The 22,239-nt window shown below is 38.0% G+C and overlaps 1 protein-coding gene and 1 non-coding gene across 2 annotated transcripts in view; one reads left to right on the forward strand and one right to left on the reverse strand.

Moving 5' to 3' along the window:
- Nucleotides 1-22,239, reverse strand: part of RUFY2 (RUN and FYVE domain containing 2) — a 36,362-nt gene that overhangs the window by 11,534 nt on the left and 2,589 nt on the right. The window contains exons 2-12 of the mRNA XM_045291678.1: nucleotides 20,597-20,714; nucleotides 17,484-17,585; nucleotides 16,359-16,482; nucleotides 16,052-16,113; nucleotides 15,299-15,364; nucleotides 11,442-11,508; nucleotides 10,216-10,317; nucleotides 9,969-10,085; nucleotides 7,780-7,947; nucleotides 6,307-6,404; nucleotides 3,799-3,918 (exon numbers count right to left, since the gene is read on the reverse strand). Coding sequence (XP_045147613.1) covers nucleotides 3,799-3,918; nucleotides 6,307-6,404; nucleotides 7,780-7,947; nucleotides 9,969-10,085; nucleotides 10,216-10,317; nucleotides 11,442-11,508; nucleotides 15,299-15,364; nucleotides 16,052-16,113; nucleotides 16,359-16,482; nucleotides 17,484-17,585; nucleotides 20,597-20,714 — 1,144 coding nt within the window. The remainder of the gene's footprint in view (nucleotides 1-3,798; nucleotides 3,919-6,306; nucleotides 6,405-7,779; nucleotides 7,948-9,968; nucleotides 10,086-10,215; nucleotides 10,318-11,441; nucleotides 11,509-15,298; nucleotides 15,365-16,051; nucleotides 16,114-16,358; nucleotides 16,483-17,483; nucleotides 17,586-20,596; nucleotides 20,715-22,239) is intronic.
- Nucleotides 11,850-11,983, forward strand: LOC115870022. Its single transcript, XR_004046491.1, has one exon. It is a non-coding gene; the product is annotated as a small nucleolar RNA SNORA9 (small nucleolar RNA).

The raw sequence follows: 22,239 nt of genomic DNA on the forward strand, positions 1-22,239 counted from the left end.
GCTACAACAGTCAGTGCCCACATTCCCCTAACAGTGTAGTTTAACAGACAACATGGTCTGAAGCAACATCCAAAGTCTTATCACCCAGTACCCAAAATATCCGAGATGTAATAGGAAACGTTTGTACTTGGGCCCAAGGAAATCTCAATTTGTGTGAGGTCGTCATAAATTAGTTTCTGTGAAAAATTAAAAACAGTGACACAAATGAAAAAATAGAAAGGCTCAGCAAAAAGTAAAATCATCAAGAAGAGCCAAATGGAAATATAGAACTGAAACTGTAGTCTGGCGATGACAGAGAAAAGAAACAATGAGCTTGAAAATAGAACAATAGAAGTTTGAACAACAGGGGAATACAGATTAGAAACAGGTTGAAAACAACAACAACAGAAACCCACACCAATGTACAACCATTTTGGAAAGCAATATGGTGCTACCTCAAACAACTGGGAATAGAAATTCTATAATCCAGCAATCCTCTACTAGGTGTACACCCTAAAGAACTAAGAGCCCTAACACAGACAGACACGTGTACTCTCATGTTCATCACAGGACTGTACACAATAGCAACAAGTTGGAAAGAGTCCAAATGCCCATCAGACTGGATAAAGAAACTTTGGTGCATACACACAATGGAATACTATGCATCATTAAAAATCAAAGGTAAACCCTAAACACCTCATGACATGGATTAATCTGGATAACATTATGCTGACTGAATTAAGCAATCCCCAAAGGACAAGTGTTATGAGACACTACGACAGGGATAAAAACCATGACAAAGACTTGCAAACCAGAGCAGACTTTTGGAGGTTCCCAATGGATGAAGGGCAAGAGTGAGATGATGAGGCAATAAAATAGAAGACTGACGGGTATTGACTTGGGTAAAAGGAGGCTGGTGGTCCATAAGTAAGACAGAGAGGAATCCGGGAAGGAGGGTAGGACAGAATGGGGTAGGGAGGAGTGGTTGATAAGTAGTTTGAATTGTTGAACGCAGACTTCAATGATCTGAAATATAAACCCAGCCCCACCTATTTTACAATAAAACATTCATTTAAAAATTTTACATATAAATACCAGAGACACCCAGAAACCTGTAAGACTATAACAAACAATTTTTATACTCATACTTAGCAGAACGAGTCCCAGAAGAGAAGAGAAAGTAAGTGGACTGAAAAATAAAGATTTAAGAAGTGGATTGAATCCCAAAGAGGATAAATCTCAGAAATTCACTCAGAAACATCAAAATTGGCAACTAATGGAAAGATTCCTAAAAGCATCCAGAGAGAAATAACCCAATACCCACAGAGTAACAGTGACTGAACTGACACTGCATTTTTCATCATAAACTATAGAGCTTGGTATAACACATCCACTTTCTTTTTATTTACACATCCATTTTCAACAGCCGAAAGAAAAGAACTGTCAAGCCAGAATTCTATACCCAATGAAAATATACTTCATAAGCAAAGGTGAATTCAAGATTCCTCAGATGAAAGGCTACTAAGAGAATTTATTGCCAAAAGATCTACTCTAAAAGATTGGCTAAAGGAAATTCTTTGGTCACAAAGAAAATGATTAAAGAAGGAAGGCTTGAAGCGGCCATCTAGCTCTGAAACAACAAAGCCCACATGGAAGAGGCACACCAGCCTGTGTGATCACAAGGTGCCAAAGGGATCAGTTATCAGGCATCAAAGAACAAAAAATCGTTATCATTGTGTGCTCACCTCCCTGATACGATCGCTAAAGACAAATGGGGTCATAAGCAAATGTGGCGAAGAAAGCTGATGGTGCCCGGCTATCAAAAGATATAGTGTCTGGGGTCTTAGAGGCTTGAAGGTAAACAAGTGGCCATCTAGCTCTGAAGCAACAAAGCCCACATGGAAGAAGCACACCAGCCTGTGTGATCACGAGGTGTTGAAGGGATCAGGTATTAGGCATCATCAGAACAAAAAATCATATCATAGTGAATGAGCACAGAGTGGAGACCCAAAGCCCATTTGCAGGTCACTGGACATCCCCTTACAGAAGGGTCTCAGGGAGGCAACGAACCAGTCAAGGTGCGATGTAGCAACGATGAAACATACAACTTTCCTCTAGTTCCTAAATGTTTCCTCTCCCCCTACTATCATGATCCTTACAAATCTGGCTAGACAGAGGATGTACACTGGTACAGATAGGAACTGGAAATACAGGGAATCCAGGGCAGATGATCCCTTCAGGACCAGTGGTGTGAGTGGCAATACTGGGAGGGTGGGGGAAGGGTGGGTTGGAAAGGGGGAACTGATTACAAGGATCTACATGTGACCTCCTCCCTGGGAGACGAACAACAGAAAAGCGGGTGAAGGGAGACGTTGGACAGTGCAAGATATGACAAAATAATAATGTATAAATTATCAAGGGTTCATGAGGGAACGGGAAGCGGGGAGGGAGGGCAAAAAATGAGGAGCTGATGCCAGGGGCTTGGGTGGAGAGCAGATGTTTTGAGAATGATGAGGGCAATGTATAAATGTGCTTTACACAATGGATGGATGTATGGATTGTGATAAGAGTTGTATGAGCCCCGATTTAAAATGATTAAAAAAATAAAAAATGAAAATGATTAAAGAAGGGATCTTGGACATTAGTAATGAAGAAAAAAATGTAGACTTTTATAACTCATGTTCAATGGTCCAAGTAAAAATTATAACACTGTGTACTATGGTTCTCAATATAGAGAAATACTTTAAAAAATTATAAAGGGATCTAAATGGAGACAGCATTTCTGCATTTTAATATTCAAAAACTTAAAAAAATGATACCACCATACTGACATTTCATTTGCATCATGCTAAAAGTTAAAAAAAGAAAAACTATCAAAAAAGTAGACTAAAATACCATACATATATAAAAAGGAAATTCTAAATAATGTCCAAGTAACCCATAGGCGGAAAAATGACCAAGAAAAGAATCAATAAACAAAAAAAGGAGAGGAAAAAGACAAAAACAATGAAATGGTAGGCTTCAGTTCTAACTTTTCAGTAAATGTTCTGTATGTTTAGAGATATCATTAAAATACATAGATGGGCAGAACAGATAAAAATCATAAATGAAACTTTCATAAAAAAGCATATTTTTATAATTTAAGCTTCTTAAAGTAAAAGGTATATGCTGTAGGTATGATATACTCTTTGAGTTAATGCTAAGCAACAGCAGCAAGAACAAATCTCACAAGAAGACACTGAAACCAAGTGGTTGAAGATCTGGGCTGTTGGTGGGAGACCTCAGCCCTTTTCATGTCCGGCCTGGAGCACAGTCTCTGAAGCTGCTTTCTCTCTAAATGGGGACACGCGAGACCTATCATAGCCTGCCCGACGTGCGGTGAAGAGGCACAAGGCCCAACGCAAGGAAGTGCTGTAGAAAAAATGGGAACAGAACTGTCAGTATTGGGGGCAGCGAGGAGGGAGGGGAAAAATGAGGAGCTGATGCCAGGAGCTTAGGTGGAGAGCAAATGTTTTGAGAATGATGAGGGCAATGAATGTAAAAATGTGCTTTACACAATTGATGTATGTATGGATTGTGATAAGAGTTGTATGAGCCCCTAATAAAATGATTATATATATATATATATAAAAGAAATGTCAGTATTGTTATCGTGATCCTTTCAAACATGTCTATTAAGGAAAAACCCCACCATCCGGTTGGCCTTATTAAATAACTGGACACATGGGTGTTCTACCATTACGCATAAGTCAAAAGGCAGGGGACGCTGAGCGGGAGCGCTGGTGACACAAGTATCTGTGCCCAGAGTGGAGTACTCACAGCTGCTTCTCCTTGTGGGAGATTTGCTTCTGCAGACTATCGGATTTCCTCAGACATTCTTGCAGATAGTTCTCACCCTCGGCTTCAGCCGCCAGTTGCTCCTTCTCTGCTTGCTGGAATCTGGTGTAATTCAAATCAACTTTGGGTAAAACTGAGGCTAGAACTAGGGTGTAAAAGGGTGAAGAAGACAAAGAAAAGAAAAATGGGGAAATAGAAACATTTCTAAATGAAAACAAAGTTTGGGGGAAACTCACAAACTCAAACGTGAAAGAGCCACACAATGTCTAGAAATTGTTATGTGATTTTCAATACACATATAAATATGCCCAGAATACTAACTTCAAATTTTTTTATTTCTTGTTCATAATTAACAATGTAAAGCAATCCAGCTTTTACCACTTATGTAGAGCATAATAAGTCCAAGTCCAAAGTATCGTAGGTACATTACTGCCTTCTTTACCAAACCATGAACAGCAGAGTATTTCTGCCTACACTAAGCCAAGAAGGCACCCTGTTTCACAGCATGCCAGGCTGTGTATGCTAGGAATCAAGTGTGCTCGCAGGCCAAGAACAAAGGCTCCAAATAAAAGCTGGGCTCTTTGTACAGGTTCTTGATGCAGTTACTAAATTACTCCCATCCGTATATACGTAGTTGTCTGTTGTTGAACAGCCAAAAGAATTTAGTGCTAGTTGGCATCACTGCTAGGTCATTTTTCCCTCTCATCAGTGAATGTTTAAAACTTGCCTAGAAGATGATTTTCATTTATTGTTTCGGTGTGTCAGTCAATGCTTCTCCCTGTCTCCTTCGGTCATCTAGAATTTCCTACCTTTAATTTCAGGGTTGTTTGAAGAAGGTATCTCCCAAGTGTTCAAGAGACATTAACTTCTTTGGAGGGAATCATAAGAGACATTTCTGTTCAACTAACCTAAAACACAGCCTCTTCTTCCTTAAACACCTGAGTCAGAATCAACTCAACGGCAGTGGGGCTTGTTTTGTTTGAGTTAAAGGCAGTCCTCATACATTCCAGAGGTATAAATGCCACTTTCCAGGAAAGGAGAGTAACACTAAAGCTCTCTCGAAACATAAACATCTCATAAGAAGAGGGGAAAGGCTAGCTTTTCCCTAAAGTCATAGAAAGGAAAGTGTAAGTCAGAGTGAGGTAGGCCTTGAAGTTGTGCCATCATAGAGGAGAGCTGAAGGGATAGAAAGCCGAAGGTGTGAAAACAAAGGAGACTGCCAATCCAGGCTACAGACAACTGAACGCACATTCTGAAAATCACTAAGGAAGTCATTAGGCAGAGTGAGCCAATGGGGGAAAAATGATCCGCGTCAACACATTGTGAAACCAAAGGTTAACTTTCTTTAAATTATGTTTATATTTTTCATCTGAACGTAGCTAAAAAGATACAACTGCATTTGAAAATCTTGACCTCCAAAGGGTGCAGACTGAAACCAGCCTTTGCGCACAGGGTGTGAGGAGTGCAGTTTGGTGACCCCACGGGTACCCACTCTGCTGGATGGCAGTGTTGGACCAGGTGTGTCCACGGTTCCTAACACCCTTTTAGAACACTTAACAGCATAAATTCCTGTCTAGCTAATGTATTATAAAATTGTTGCTTCTCTCTAGTCTATTGAAATACAAGTGGTTTTCAGAAAGATATATCTTTGACCAGCTTGTACTGGTCTGGAGTGTCGCTGCTGGCACATTTCACCAATGACATTGCAATTGTCCTAGTTTGAGTTAACAAATCGTTGTCACTTCATAATGGAATGGACAGAAATCAAAGACAGAAAAAAGGTAATAAAGATGTCCAAAATGTAAAAATGGGGATAAAGAAAACAAAAAAAAAAGAAAAAAGAAGAAAGAGGATGTCAATAAAAGAATATTCATGTCAATAAAGCATTAATAATTATGTTTCTTATAAGTAGATTCAAAGAAAGCAATGACAAGACATATGTTGACACCAACATGACAGGGCAATGGATATACATTACATTTTCCAACAATTAAAGTGAAAATGCCAATATAAAACAATTCAATTTAAACAAAATTACTTCTTGAGCTAGGTTGAAGGTCCTATCAAAGAAATGAAACTAAGGCAGAATGCTTGTTCCAGATAAAGAGATGGTGAAAGGCGGGCGTGACAATCAATATGCATGGAAACCAATTGGGGATAATCCCACCACTGGTTATCCTTGTTCTTTAATTTTTTCCAAGTTTTTGTTTGAGTATTTGTTTCACAGAATAGATTAAGCCACATGAAATTGCCAGGATTAGGCATTTTTTCTAAATCTACAAAACTCAAATAAATCAGCCTAACATGAAGCAACTTGATTCCCAATATGCAACAATTAAGATAAAAAGGACAAAATCCTGCCAGACTTAAACAAAGAAATTGCCTTACTTTAAAGTTTCCTAAGTATGGTTTTCCTAGCAGGTATCAGAGATAAATAACACAAAAGCAGGGGGAAGAAATGAAAAGAAGTTAAGATTGGAAGTGCTATACCTTTGTTCCAGCTGCCTCATAGCTACAGTAATTTTATTGGTTTTTTCTTCTAATTGTGCAATTATTTCATTTTTTTCTTTCAAGCCATCTTCAGAACCCTATTTTATAAACACATAAAAGCTCTATGAGTTTTGATTCTTAGACCTGAATATAAATTTCTCATGAATATTCTGTTATGGGCTGCTTCTTTAAAACAGTAATTAATTTGTAGATTAAATGTAATAAAGGAAAAAGCCTTCAATATTTTTGGAAGACAACATATTAAACTCTTAAAATGTGCCTTTTTTCAAACAAAGTAAATTGTAAAGAGCTTTTGGCAACAAGTCTACTTAATAGCAATTTCACTTTATTAGAAAATTCCCAACAACTACTGTTAGCATTTCAATAAAAATTAAATATTTCTCATTTAATTTTTATTGAAATGCTACCCTAGTAATTGTTGGAAATTTTAAAATTATGACTAATAGTATAATAGGAGCCCTGGTAGTGTGTGCTATTGGGTAAGCATTGGGCTAGTAATCGCAAGATCAGTGGTTCAAATCCTGCAGCCACTCTACAGGAAAAGATAGGGCTACCTGCTTCCTTGAAGACTTAAGAGTCGGACGCCCTAGATCAGCGGTTCTCAACCTAGGGCCACGACCCCTTTGGGGGTCAGGCCACCTTTCACAAGGGTCGCCTGATTCAGAACAGTGGCAAAATTACAGTGATGTAGCAACAAAAATAATTTTATGGTAGGGGGTCACCACACATAAGGAACTGTATTAAAGGGTCGCGGCATTAGGAAGGTTGAAAACCACTGCCCTAGACAGAGTCACTATGAGTCCGAATCTGCTCAATGGCAGTGGGTTTTGTTTTTTGGTTTTTATATGGCATAAAGTAATTCCCAAATAAACATACTGTATGTTCAGATTGAGTTTTTCAAAACGATTTTTACCTCATATTGCCAGCTTTTCAGCATTAAGAAACAAATTCAGCTAGGTAAACATTTCGTTGTCTGGTCATTTTTACATTACATTTCTTATGCTCCCATTTAAAAGGTACTATTTTAAAAAATCATTTTATTGGGGGTTCTTACAGCTCTTGTAACAATCCATACATCAATTGTGTCAAGCACACTTGTGCACATGTTGCCATCAACCTTTTCAAAACATTGTCTTTCTACTTGAGGCCTTGGTGTCGGCTCCTCTTTCCTTCCTTCCACCTCCCGCCACCTCATCCCACCTTTGTGAACCCTTGATAAATTATAAATTATTATTATTTTCATTAACTTACACCATCTGCTGTCTCCCTTCACCCACGTTTGTTATTCAACACCCTTCACCCACGTTTGTTATTCGTCCCCCTCACGGGTGTTAGACACTAATTTTTATAACCAGCCTGGCACAGTTAAAATGGGATTATCTCTTTAAAACCAAACTATTCCTACTAAAATTTCAATTTATTTAATTTCAAGTATTTAAGACTGTTCCTCACCTGCAACTTTTGATACATCTCTATATTAATTGCTTTAACTTCTTCCAGTTGTTGCCGCAGGCCTATTAGAGTGTCTTGTTTCTCATGGATGTCTTTCTCCAGCAACTTCATGGCAAGTTCAATTTCTTTTTTCATACTAACTTGTACTGCTAGCTCATTCTCCACATCCTGCAATATGAAAATGTCCCCAAGTCATAGGATATCAAAAGGACAGTTAATGAAATCAAGAAATATGTTTCCATTCAATATGCAGATGACTTATTTTATTTTATAAGTGTCACTAAAGTGAAAAACCAGGCCCTGGAACATCATTAAATTGAAAATATTTTCTTCTTTGGTAATTATTTTCAAATGCATTTTTGCTCTAAGGAGAGCATATTCTCTATTCTGTTCATTATCATTAACCTGATATAAGGTACTGAATCAGTTTCCACTACAAGAAAACAAAAATTCTGCCCGGTCTAGTATCATCTTCACCATTATTGCTATGCGTGAGACCACTGTTGCAGCCACATGTAAATCCATCTCTTTGAGGCTCTTACTCTTTTTCACCCACCCTCTACCTTCTCCATGGACTGCTTCCTGAGAACATGGCCACAGTGCCTGAAACAAGGAGCATTCTGACTATACCTTTTCTTTTTCTTTTTTTTAAAAAAGATCTTATTACTGGGGGCTCTTACAGCTCTTACAGCAGCCCATACATCAATTGTACAAAGCATGTTTATACATATGTTGCCATCATTATTTTCTAAACATTTACATTCTACTTCAGCCCTTGGTATCAGCTCCTCTTTTTACCCTCTCTCCCACCTCCCACCCTTGTGACCCCTTGATAAATTACTATTAATTTCATATCTTACACCAACCACTGTCTTCCTTCCCCTAGTTTCCTTCCCCCTCCACTCCCCACCTTCCCCCTGCCCTCCTGGTATTGCTACTCCCATTTCTGTTCCTGAGGCTTTTATCTGACCTGGATTCCCTGTGTCCTGAGCTTTTTTTTTTTTTTATACTTTTATTGGCTGACTGTACCTTTTCCAAGATAGTTTTGTTTGTTCTTCTGGCCATCGATGGTGTATTCAATATTCTGTCTTTATCATAACTGAAAGGCAGCAATTCTTCTTCCGACTTCCTTATTCACTGTCCAATTCTCACATGCATATGAAGCAACCGAAAATATGACTTCGGTCAAGTACACCTTAGTCCTCAAAAATGACATCGTCATTTTTCATGGTTTTAAAGAGGTTTTATGCAGCAGATTTGCCCAATGCAATACATCATTTGATTTCTTGACTGCTATTCTCATGGGCATTACTTGTAGATCCAAGAAAAATGAAATATTTGACTTCAACTATTCCTTGCATTTATCACAGCACTTCTTATCAGTCCATTTGTGAGGCTTTTTGCCTCCTTCATGCTGAGGTAGAAGCACAGTGAAGACTGCTTCGTCATCGTCATCAGCAGGTGCATTAAGCCCTCCTTCGTTTCAGCATGTAAGGCTATGTCAGCTGCCTGCTGTTCCTAACCAGGCTTCGCCAGATCCTGGTGCCATGGTTTCCCCATACAGTCCAGCTTATCAGATTGTTTGCTCAGAATTCAGACTGACTAAATATGCTAAAAGTACAGAAACCTGATGTATATTCCTTTCCTGATTTTAAATCATTATTTTACATAATCTTAATCATTATTGTACTGGGCCAATAATTTAAATGTTTTTTATCAAATAAATTCAGAATTAATTTTCCTGAAACAAAAGGAATTAAGCAGTCTGCTTAAGTAAAGGTAAAAACATCCCATTGTACAGTTTTGTTTTCTTGAAGTCTTATGAAAAGCATTAATAAATTTCCTAACATAAGGGAAAAGAGCAAGAGGGAAGGAAGAACTGACAATATATTATTCTGTAACTATTTTACATCACAGTTAGAAAGGTTAATGTTAAAAATAATTTTACTAATATTAAATATGCTAGTTACACAATTTTTAATCCTGGTCACAACTGATAACTTCATGATCACAGCTTGTAACCCATAGCTTAAAAACAAAGATAATGGGAATTTCAAGAATTTGAAGTGATTAAGGAGTGGACTTGCTAGCTCACAGCAAAGAAGGTAAGGCTGAAAAAGATTTTAAATGGTACTTCTTCGATAGATTACAGGCAGAATTTTGCTGATATAAAACCTACTGTAACTCACCTGTCGTAACTGAGATTCATCTCGCAGCTGTCTTCTGGCTTCAGTGTACATTTCATCCAGCCCCTGGCGAGACAGCTTGTATGTTTCAAGTTCAGTTTCCACATCTACTTTGGTAACCTTGGAAGAAAAGATCAAAGCTCTTACTCCAGAATCACCACCACTTATGTGCACAGAAACACCTAGCCTACGCAACACCTCTGAAGGGAGCAATTTCTGACATAAAACAGTAAAAGCAGTTTACACTTACCTCTAAATGCTGCTGTGTTTTCATGAAAATCAATTTATTTTCACTTCGTAATTGATGGTTTTCTTCTTGAAGCTTAATAATATTATTCTTGGCTATTGCTAACTAAAAATTACAAAACAAAGACAAGAAAAAAGAATTTTAAAACATTTTATTACTTGTTTTACAAGCTATGCTCATGGCTACAAAAAATAGGAAATAAAAATTCTCAAACTAGGAAAATTGTCTCTCATAGCTATGGGTACTTTTATAAGATAAATATGCTCATTATCCTAAGACATCAAGTAAAGAAATTAAACTCTTATTTCCATTCGCAGTCTACATGTTTTTTGCTTATGTAATTTACAATCTGTATCTGCTTAAGGATATAAAGAATCACATGATAGAAAGACTTTAAAGACATTTTCAAATATAGAACTATATAAAGGACAGAGGGCTGTATTATCATTGAAAATATAATATGGAAGTTCATGATAAGCCAATTAGCTCACAAACTCACTGCTACCAAGTAAATTCTGACTCTCAGTGACCCGATAGGGCAGGGCAGAACTGCCCCTATAGACTTCCAAGACTGCAACTTTTTACGTGAGTATAAAGCCTCATCTTTTAAGACTTATCTAAAAAGCAGATTTGCAAACAGTATTCAAAAGAAAACTAGCACAAATGTGTGGCTCTTCTTCAAATGGGCAGTGTGCAGGCCATCAAAACCATGTTCACAAAGCAAGAAAAATCCAAGGCACAGGGCATGAGTTTTATACTTAGGAGGGAAGAAAAAGAGTGGGCATGACCAGGTGATGCTGCTCATCCAAAGTAATCTACCTAGTAGAACAAGGGAGAAGGATCATTTGACAGGCATCTCTGACCATAAGTTATTCCACTACCGAAATTCTGGTCATCCAGATCTAAAACTCAGAATCGTAGATTACCTGTGATTTGTGTCTGTGTGAGCTTTGTCTCTGGACTCATTTCCAGAAGTATAAAATCTCAAGAATAGAATCTCACAGAGGCCTAACACTGTGAATTTGCTTAAAAACGGTGGCTTCTCTAGAACTTAGAACGACTGATTACAATTATATTACAGGTATTCAATCATGGTGATATCTACACACGTGTGTGTCTCTGTGTGTAGATACATGCATGTGCATGCATGCATGTGGCATATTTAAAGTGAAAAAGGATCACCAACATTAGGCCCATGAAGAAAATCATCCACAACTAGGTGAGCATACCTCTTCGATCAGCTTAGCATTTGACTTTTCCAATGAATCGACTCTTGAGTGGAGGCTGCTGACTGTGCTGCTGAGATCATGAGAAAGAAAACTCATTCAAAATCACACAGATTCACAGAGATTAAAAAATAGTTATTCTGGATTCAATATGCTACCATCTATCAACTACCTGAGTTTACCCTGAAAAATATAAATTGCATGGGGGGAATGGAGAACTGATAGCATTGAAATAATATAACCCCACTCGATGGGATCGAACAACAGAATTGTATGTGAATGGATAGATAGGATTGTGTAAGATATGTCAAAAAAAGAGTAAGGGTTTCTGGGGAGGTGGGGGTATGATGGGGGAGGGAGGGGGCAAAGGGAAGCTGGTATCAAGGAGTTCAAACAAAAAAGAATGTTTTGCTGCAAGCCTCCAGCGTGTCTGGGTCTGGAGTGACCCTGTATGTTCCTACAGTGCTTGCAAGAACAGTTTGAAACGGTTTGAGGCCTTGCTCTGCACCATCTCCAGAGCGAGGGTATAGAAATTTCAGACAAACGAAGGCAAGGAAAAAAGAAAGAAAGAAAATGTTTTGAAGCTGACTGTGGTAGCAATCGTACAGCACTGCTTGATGTGACTGAAGGGTGAAATGCTATGTTATCTGTAAGAGCTCCCAATAAAATGTTTGAAAAACTAGAAAAATGTCAATTGGTTGGATAAATTCAACAGACTATAGCAAAAGCATAGATATTTCTACCAAAACTCCATCTGGTGGTCCTCGTCATTTCTTACTGTCTTCTTAGGATCCTTCTTACATTCAACTTATTTGGGGGACTGAAATTTCTATACAAAGATTATATTGCTCAAAATTATTTTTATTAAAGAGTAAACTTTAAATCCTCACTTCATAACTGAGAAGCCTAATGATGTCTATAAAGCGTAGTCCTTAATCGCAGCTTTGTTCAGGTTTATCTTTCTGCTTTCATAACAGTTTGCTGACCTCCAGAGAGAAACGGGCTGGGGAATGTGAGTCTGACACGCCACACTGTCCGTAGCTACTTGAATAGCTGGCTTTCAGGGACAGAGTTAAAAGTCAAATGACACTGGATAGACACATTTGGGTTTTGAATTTTTGTTTCAAAAGATCAAGAGTGGAAACTAATGTGCATTTAATTGAGTCTACTTGATATTGCCATCTCAAGTCAGCTGTTATCTTTGTAATAACATATACTACAGTACGTACATTATAGGAAACCAAGTTACAAAACATATACATACAAGAGTAAGGCCAAAGGTACCGCTACAAAATCATATAAGCCTTCCTTTAACAAAAATATCAACATGGGAAGCTATTGTTTCTAACACCAGTATCCCCATCTCTCTAACCCTTCCGTGAAGAATTCTAGGCTCTTTGCTTTACAACACATCACAATAGCAGTTTGAGGATCCTTGAGGACTCAAATCATGTTCCTTTGACGCGCTCTTTGAGTTTGGGAAACAAAAAGAAGTCTAAAGGGTAAGATGAGAGCTGTGGGGTAGATGGCATAAGGGCTGAAAATGACATTCCGGTAGAAAAGCCCCTGCTGCCTTGAAGAATGCACAGTGGACTGTGTTGTGATGGAAAACGACTCTTCAGCACCGCTCCCTGACCCTTTTCCTCCCCGGTAGTTCTCTATCTTCTTAAAACTTCACAAGTCCCTAAGATCAATCAGTATCCCACGATTAAACCTATCAAGATGACCCCCAAGGGGTCCCCAAAATCAGTCACTAACTTTCTGAGAGGACGTCTCAGAATTTAGACCTAGTAGAACCCCTTACACCTCAGAAGCTACTATTTTTTTATTGACATATAATTCACATACCATACATATGAAAACGAACTGCGCAATTATCATCTCGTTCAATTTCAATACAGTCTCTTCCTCCTTACACCATTATTAGCTCCTCACTTTCCGCCATAACCCTGTTCTTTTCAGGTGCCATTGACTTGGTTCCAACCCACAGTGACCCTGTGCACAACAGAAACACTGCCTGATTCTGCACCACCCTCATTATGCCTCTGTTTGAGCCCCTTGATGGAGCCCCTGCGTCAATCCATCTCATTGAGGATCTTCCTCTTTTACGCTGCTCCGCTGCTTTCCCAGCATGCTGTCCTTCTCCATAGGTTGGTCTCTCCTGACAACATGTCCAAAGTATGTAAGAGAAGTCTGATCATCCATGCCTCTAAGGAGCATGCTATTCTTTTTTAAAAAAGACATACCAGTTTGTTCTTTTAGCAGTCCATGGTACTTTCAATATTCTTCTCAAGCACAACAATTCAAATGTATTGATTCTTCTTCAGATGTCCAACTTTCACGTGCATGAGAGAATGGAAAATACCATGGCTTGGGTCAAGTTCACCTTAATTCTCAAAGTAACACCCTTACTTTTCAATACTCTAAGGAGGTCTAGGGCAGCAAATTGACCTAATACAACACACCTTTCCATTTCTTGACTGTTGCTTCCATGGGCATGGATTGTGGATCCAAGCAAGACACAACACTTGACAACTTCAACCTTTCCTCATTTACCATGATGGTATCTGTTGCTCCAGTTGTAAGGATTTTGGTCTTCTTTATACTCAGTTGTAATTCATACTGAAGGCTGCAATTCTCTGTCTTCATCAACAACTGCTTCAAGTCCTCCTCACTTTCAGCAAGCAAGGTTGTATCATCTACATATCTCAGGCTATTAATAAGCCTTAAATCCTTGTTCTGTTCACACAACTGCCTCTTAATCTGAGCACAAGACACTATTAATCCAACTACTGTCTCCATAGATTTACCTATCCTGGACTTCATATAAGGGAAAACACGGCCACCTACCCTAAAAACACTACCATGACAGGAACTCTACCTTGCAAGTCTGGCTAGACCAGAGGATGTACACTGGTACAGATAGGAACTGGAAATCCAGGGAATCCAGGGCAGATGAGCCCTACAGGACCAGTGGTGTGAGTGGCGAAACAGGGAGGGTAGAGGGAGAGTGGGTAGGAAAGAGGGAACCGATTACAAGGAACTATATGTGACCTCCTCCCTAGGGGGAGGACAACAGAAAAGTGGGTGAAGGGAGACGTCGGACAGGGCAAGATATGACAAAATAACAATTTATAAATTATCAAGGACTCATGAGGGAGGGGGGAGCGGGGAGGGAGGGGAAAAATGAGGACCTAATGCCAGGGGTTTAAGTGGAGAGGAAATGTTTTGAGAATGATGAGGGCAATGAATGTACAAATGCGCTGTACACAATTGATGTGTGTATGGATTGTGATAAGAGTTGTATGAGCCCCTAATAAAATGATTTTAAAAAAAAGTTATCTCCAAAAATTTTCTAACTTCTTAGTCTCTGTTCTCTTACTATCCCTTCACCTATTTTCAAAAGCTCCTAGAAAAAAGGGAATCCAGGACAAATAATGAGAGTGGGATACCAAGAGAGGAAGAGGAAGGTGAGGTAGAAAGGGGGAACCGATCACAAGGATCTACTTATAACCCCCTCCCTGGGGGATGGACAACAGAAAAGTGAAATAAGGGAGATGTCAGACAGTGTAAGACATGAAAAAATAATAATAATTTATAAATTATCAAGGGTTCACGAGGGAGGGGTACGGGGAGGGAGAAGATAATATAAGGAGCTGATACCAAGGGCTCAAGTAGAAAGCAAATGTTTTGAGAATGATGATGGCAACAAATATATAAATGGATTGTGATAAGAGTTGTACGAACCCCCAATAAAATGATTTTTAAATAAGAAAAAAGAAGCTGGATTACACTGGCCTGAAGAAAGAAAATCAACTCAGACAATATTCACAAATTTGCTGAATATCTATAATACTTACTTCAGTTGTCGATTTAACTCTTCAACGTAATTTTTCTGGTCTAATATGGCAGCAATTTGAACATTCCTAGAAGGAAAATAAAGTAGTGTTGTGCTAATTTGACAAGGTTTGAAACATTTACCTACCACAAAAAGTCTGAGTCATCCAAAGTCTGGAATGATATAATTGTATCTGGCCCTAAAAAGTTCAACAATCTTTATAATAGTTCAGCAGTAAACTAGTTACTAAATAACTATAACCGCTGCTGAAAATCTTAACTTCCTAATACTAGTCTTAACAAGATTATTAGCATATTTTAAATTTGAAAGTAATTATAACTTGAAATAAACCAGCATCTGTAAGCTTGAGAATAGTATGTTTCCAAAATAATAATAATAAGTTTCCATTTATTTTATCACAAAGTACATTTGACTACTAAATGGTATCTCAGGAATAACAGGTAAGGCATGCCTGAAAGTCTTACAAAAACTCTACTGCAAATAGGTCGGCTTCATACTAATTTATAAAACAATGATAAATATTATTTTAAGTATACATAAAAGAGTATGGTTTTTGCAAGACACCACTGAGTCCGTTCCAACAGCGGAAGGGTGGCGGTCTGGACTGTGCTGCCCTCACAGTCGTCCTTGATGCCTACTGCCGCAGCCACCGGCTCGGTCCGTCTCTGTGACCGACCGTCTCCGTCTCGGTCTCCTTCACTGACCTTCTACGTCAAACAACACAACATGTGAAATACATGTAAAGAAACCATACCTTTCTTTATTTCCAATATCTTCTTCATTCTTTAAATACATGGAAAAATCGATCACTCCAACCTGAAGTAAATAAAATTCCTTTTATTTAAAGCAGAGAAAATAGTACTTTATCAGAAGTACCTTTAACATGCACTCAAATTAGAGCTTTTATTTAAAGCAGAGAAAATAGTACTTTATCAGAAGTACCTTTAACATGCAAGCTTAAATGTTCTTCATGGTTTACTGGTACTGCTTACAACTCGAGGGATACTTGGGTCCAAGAGGAACAATAGAAACTGCAATTGGTATTAGCCATTTTCACTTACTTGTGAGTCTAAATCCTCTCCCTTAACACACAGATTAGCATCTATCACATTCAGGCCAACCAGCAGCCCAACGATTACTGCTCCCTCTTCTTCCATCATCAGTGCATGATATTCATAGAATTCACTGGGAAAATGAAAATAAAAATTGTTTAATTAAAAAAAATTTTAAATCTCAGCCCATTACTTTAGATACCAGCTTCATCATCTTTCAAAGAACTGCTTACAATTTTCAATTTTAGAATTCTTTTATACTGCTAAAAAGAAAGGAACCAAACAGAAAAAAAAGGTAAAGGAAATACGAGGAGAGAGAAAAAGCAGCACAGAAAAAGGCTTGAAATGTTTTTGGCGTTCAGACAGAGGCTGGTACAATGTGACTATCACTTTTATTAGAACTGCATTTTCTAGCATAGATAAGACCATTGGAAAAATGAAAAAATGAAACATTTCAAAACCCAATGCATGTGGTATGTGTACTGCAAATATTCTTAGCAGATACCCATCAAAGATTTTTTTATATTCCAAAAAATGTTCAAACAGGGCCATGTAAAAGAAATAGGGGAGTCTAAAAAGACCTCTTTCACATTAAAAAGCAGTTTTCACTGTCTCATGCCCTTATTTTATATTCTTTAAAGCTATCTTACTTACATGCTCTACCTCATTATTCAGTCGTAATGAACAAAATATTTGCAATATAGGTGACTTATATAAAAGCACTTCACTTCACAACATCAGTATTAATTAACAGGTATACCTTTCCTTACACGTGTTTATTAAAATGATATAATGCATTATTATTGAACCATTTTAATTAATCTTCAGCTTATCACTGGAAAATTGGGGAGATTTCAGATATGGTCATTCTTCTTTAACAAGTAGAAAAACAAGTCACACGTTCAGCCCCAAACAGAATAGTAGTCTCCAGAACTCCGAGAGCCACTCTCAGGGAACAATGATGAATGACTGCTTCTGAAATTCTGACGCCAATATTTGCCCTTCAGTTGAGACCGATGGCTTAAAGGGTGCTCACAAAACAACTACTACACTACTTTTGGAAAGTCAAGATCTAAACACAAAAAGTTACGAATGAAATAAACATCAAAATGAAGATGGTTTAATGGTACTAACCTCAAGAGATCCCTCTGAATAATTAAGCAACGAAGGTAATCTGCCATTTTTTTTTGCATGAGGGCCAATCGAAGCCACGCCCGGGCACGGCCCAGAGGAGTCCTAGAAGAAAGAATCAATAGGCTGAAAAGCTGTGCCAGCCCCAAGGATGGCAGACTGCACGCCCCATCCCTGCTACACAGTAGTAGAGACAAAGGCAATTCATCATAGTATTGCTTGTAGTTTTATGGCTTTCAGTCAATTCCTTTAGGATGTAAACAAATCCCTTGGACCCATTTAACTATCATATATATATATACTTCATTGTACACCTACGTACAATTTTTTGCCTTAAAAATATGACTATCCAGATAGCGACAATATTTCAGGATAGGTTACACCCTCTAAAATGAATATGCAAATACATCAATAAGAATATGTTTTCAGGAACCGATTACAAGGATCTACATATAACCCCCTCTCTGGGGGACAGACAACAGAAGTGGGTGAAGGGAGACATTGGACAGTGTAAGATATGACAAAATAATAATTTATAAATTATCAAGGGTTCATGAGGGATGGAGGAGCTGATACCAAGGGTTTAAGTGGAGAGCAAATGTTTTGAGAATGACGAGGGCAGCGAATGTAAGAATGTGCTTGACGCAATTGATGTATGGATTGTGATGAGTTGTATGAGTCCCCAATAAAATGATTTAGAAAAAAAAAGATTTTGTTTTCAAAGATTAAGTGGCATTATATCTGAATTTTTTTAATCTTAAAACAAACTAAGAAGGTGGTGTTGAGGTGCCTTTAAGTCGGTCCCAAATGTCAGTTCCAACTCTATTTGCAACAGAAATACGGTTCCCTCCTGTGCTATTCTCACTGCTGTTCTGTTTGAGCCCACTGTTGTAGTCACGCGTCAGTTGAGCTTATTAAGGGCATTCATTGCTGTACTTCTTCCAAGACAGACCCGTTTCTTCTTTAAATATTTTTCACCAGCACCATAATTAAAAAACATTAATTCTGCAGTCTTCTTTATTTGATATCCAACGTCCATACATAAGAGGCGACTGGAAATACCACGGCCCGGGTCAGGAACACCTGGCATGCGTGTTGCTGTGCTCCTGGAAGCTATAGCACTGGTGTTTTAAATATCAGGGCTACCGAAAGTGAACAGGTTCAGCAGAGCTTCCAGAGTAAGAAGGAATAGGGTGCCCATTTTTGAGGAATTAGCCAAAAAACAAAACTAAGTTATCAGGTTGATTATTACTTAAAGAGAAAATCACTATTCTATTATTTTTCAAATATTTCTTTTATTCATTTGCACTTAAGAAATTAAATCGCAGCCTCTCTTAACCAAGGTCTATCATTTAGTGGAAGTAAACCTGAGTTCTATAAAATACGTCATATTTTATAAAAGAAAAAGTACCCTTCACACTCTCTTTTTTTTTCCCCCAATGCAGAGGCAACTTTGGCAGGTTGTGGGAAGAAACCACTCTTCATTCTTCAGAACATATTTATTTTTGTAAATTTCCTCCCTCTGATATAAGCATGTATCACTCTCAAACCAAATTATCTCTTTGTGAGACAGCCCCGCCCCCCCCCTCGTTAAACCTGTTATGTGCTGACAAGTCAACGCCAATTCAGAGACCCTGAGAAAGAGGACCTGCTCCATGGGGTGCCTAGGCTGTCACGTCAAGTGTGAATGCCATTTGCGATTTAGTGAAACCAAGAACAGCTTCTCTGCTTCTCACTTTTCACAGGTATACAGTATAGTGATTTAAATCACCTCTTCTATAGGACCGATTTAAGCACCAAATGTGACAATGCAGCTACTCCCAAGCAGTGCTCAAGTAACAGTAGATTCTTATGTTTAGCACTCAAATATGTCCACCATCTAAATACTTAAATGTTCTGATAACCACCAGGGGAAAAAAGCCAAACACCACTATATCCACCGACCCCACCCTCACAATACACAAAACCCTAAGTCTGGCCAATAGGAAGCATCTGACAGAAAAAGCTAAGCCCAAAAAAGTTATTTTTATGAACCAGACACAAGAATTAAAATATGGCAGAGTGCATTGAGCTACTAACCACGAGGTCGGCAGCGGGAATGCATCAGCTGCCCCACGGGAGAAAGATGCGGCTGTCTATTCCTGTACAGACTGAAAGTCTTGAAAACCCAAAGGGTCAGTTCCACTCTGTCCTTTATAGGGTCACTGTGAGTTAGAGTCGACTCTATGGCAGTGAGATGGAGTGAGTGAATTTATTTAGAGGAGCGCTTGGTATACAGTTTCGAAAACCCAAAGGAGCAGTTCTACTACCCTGTCCTATAGGGTCTCTGTGAATCAGAATTGACTCCGTGGAAAGGAGTTGGTTAAGAGAGGTTGCAATTTAAGTTCTTAAGTACAAATGAATAAAAGAAATATTTGAAAAATAATAGAATAGTGATTTTCTCTTTAAGTAATAAATATAAGCATTTAATTATTTAGAAGAGCACTTACTCTTAATTAGAATCAAAAGAAGAATAACACCTTAGACCTGCAAAGGATTTTCAACACTTGCCAGAATGCTTCAGTTTTTTGTATTCAGAACACAGACACAGTCTGATGAAACAGGCATGTGACACTTTAAGACCCAATTTTCGGAAGAAAAGTAATTTGCACAAGTTCTGAGACCTCAAATTTCTTGGGTTTTAGCCTTGGAGCCTACCTAATTCAGTCTTGGGTAAACAGTTATTGACTGCCAAACTTCACCGGTAAGTGCTAACTAGCTTAACATGCAGGAAACAAGTACATAATTCATACATCCTATCTTAAAGGAATCTGCAGTTTCCTGAAATACAAAGCAGCACTGAAGTGGCATAATAACGGGAAAAATATAGAGATAAGAGTATAAAGGGTGGAAAAAAAGCGTATAAAGGAAAGTATTTAATAATTTTTATTGTAGAGACCCAGGGAAAATTTCATAAAGGAAATGGAATTTGAGCTGTGCCATAACCAATGAAGACCATCTTATGAGGAGAGAAGGAACTTCAGGATGCATACACTAGGGTGTGAGTTTATAACACCCTATGCACCCAATGCACTTACTTCTATGGTTCAGGATGAACAAGCAACATGCTTACTTACTTAAGACCTGGTAAATCCCGGACACTGGCTCCGATTTCCTCTGCTTCTGGGTACAGTTTCTCCACCAGTTCCAAAGGGCCCCATATGGTTTTGTTATAACTCAAAAATGATTTCCTTACTAAGAAATGAAACACATAATTATATAAAAGTCTATTTTCATTTTAAAGCTATATTTTTAAAACATTTCCAACTTAGATATAATTATTCAGAGCCCTTTATATCAATCACTACACAGCTATTGAATTGGACCAGTTACTCATCCCGGTATTCTTTTACAAACAAAATATACATCTTGGACAATTTTCCAGAATCAAAAATCCACGAAAAACAGGTAATTAAAAAAAAATTTTTTTTTTTAAAGAAAGAAAAACAGGTAAATAAAAAAAAAAAAAAAAGACTACAGGGCTCATTCGTAACCAGTACAACAAAATAAAAAGGCAGGTAGCCCTAGCCAACTGTCAAGTATACATTAAATAAACCAAAGGCAAAAAATTAACTTACTTTTAAACATGTAAAAAAAGATCTGACTTAATTTCCCCTTTTATTTTATTTGAAGATTTGAGTACTATATAAACATGAACTCTAAATATATTTATTTTTAAAATACTGACCAGATCTGCAGATATAGTGCATTTATTATATGAACAACCACCAAGAGAGGCAAATGTTCCAAGGGGAGAGAAAGCCACTCAGCATAAAGTAACTAAGATATGCCTCACTATATTTTGTGAAGATAATGAATTCAGAAAAGACTTTAGAACTGAACTACTCTGAGCATCATCTGACAAAGTCAATTTCAGTAGGCTGGAGGGAAATAATGTTGTTTATCACTACCATTTTTAAAAGATAAAAAATAAAAACTTTTTTTTTTTTAAGATAAAATATTTTAAAAGTCTACCTACTCCACCCCTCAAAAAAGTAGCAAACTGGGCCAAAAATCAAATTGGTAACTTCCTGATATATTAACTGATATTGGTGATATCAAGACTAAGTAAAGATGTAAAAAAGCAAATGATGTCATCTACGTTGGGTAGTCTGGGGGTGTAGTGGTTATGCGCTGGGCTGCGATCCACATGGTTGGCAGTTTGAAACCTGCAGCAGCTCTGTGAGAGAAAGACTGGGCTTTCTACACCTGTAAACATTACTGTCTTGGAAACCCACAAGGGGTCACTTTGAGTCAGCACTGACTCGATGGCAGCAAATTTGGGTTTTCTGTCAGTTGGTGGGTCAACAATGAAAGCTCCATGGAAGCCAACTGCTTCCCCTGCAGGCATTCTCTCCTAGGAATTATACAGAACTGCTGCACACGTGCAAGGTACACATTCCAACCACGCTCTTACAGTGCAGATGAGCAGAGTGAAAACCTGGAAACAACCTAACTATGCATTAAAAGTACACTATTAGATAGAGTGAGATATGCATACTATGAAATACTACAGACCATTTTTAAAATGTGAGGTCAACTTCTCTGTAAATGGAAATTCACCAAGCCTTATCATTAGTTTTTTTTCCTTTCTTATTTTTTTTGGCTGTAACAAACATTAATTCTCTCACAGTTCAGAAAGCAAGAGGTCCAAATTCAGAGTGTCGAATCTAGAGATAGACTTTCTGTTGGCTCACCATACTATTAATTAAAAAAAAAA

This window comes from Echinops telfairi, unplaced genomic scaffold (genome assembly GCF_000313985.2).
Source record: "Echinops telfairi isolate 266 unplaced genomic scaffold, ASM31398v2 ScPeMD7_70;HRSCAF=299, whole genome shotgun sequence".
Lineage (NCBI taxonomy): Eukaryota > Metazoa > Chordata > Mammalia > Afrosoricida > Tenrecidae > Echinops > Echinops telfairi.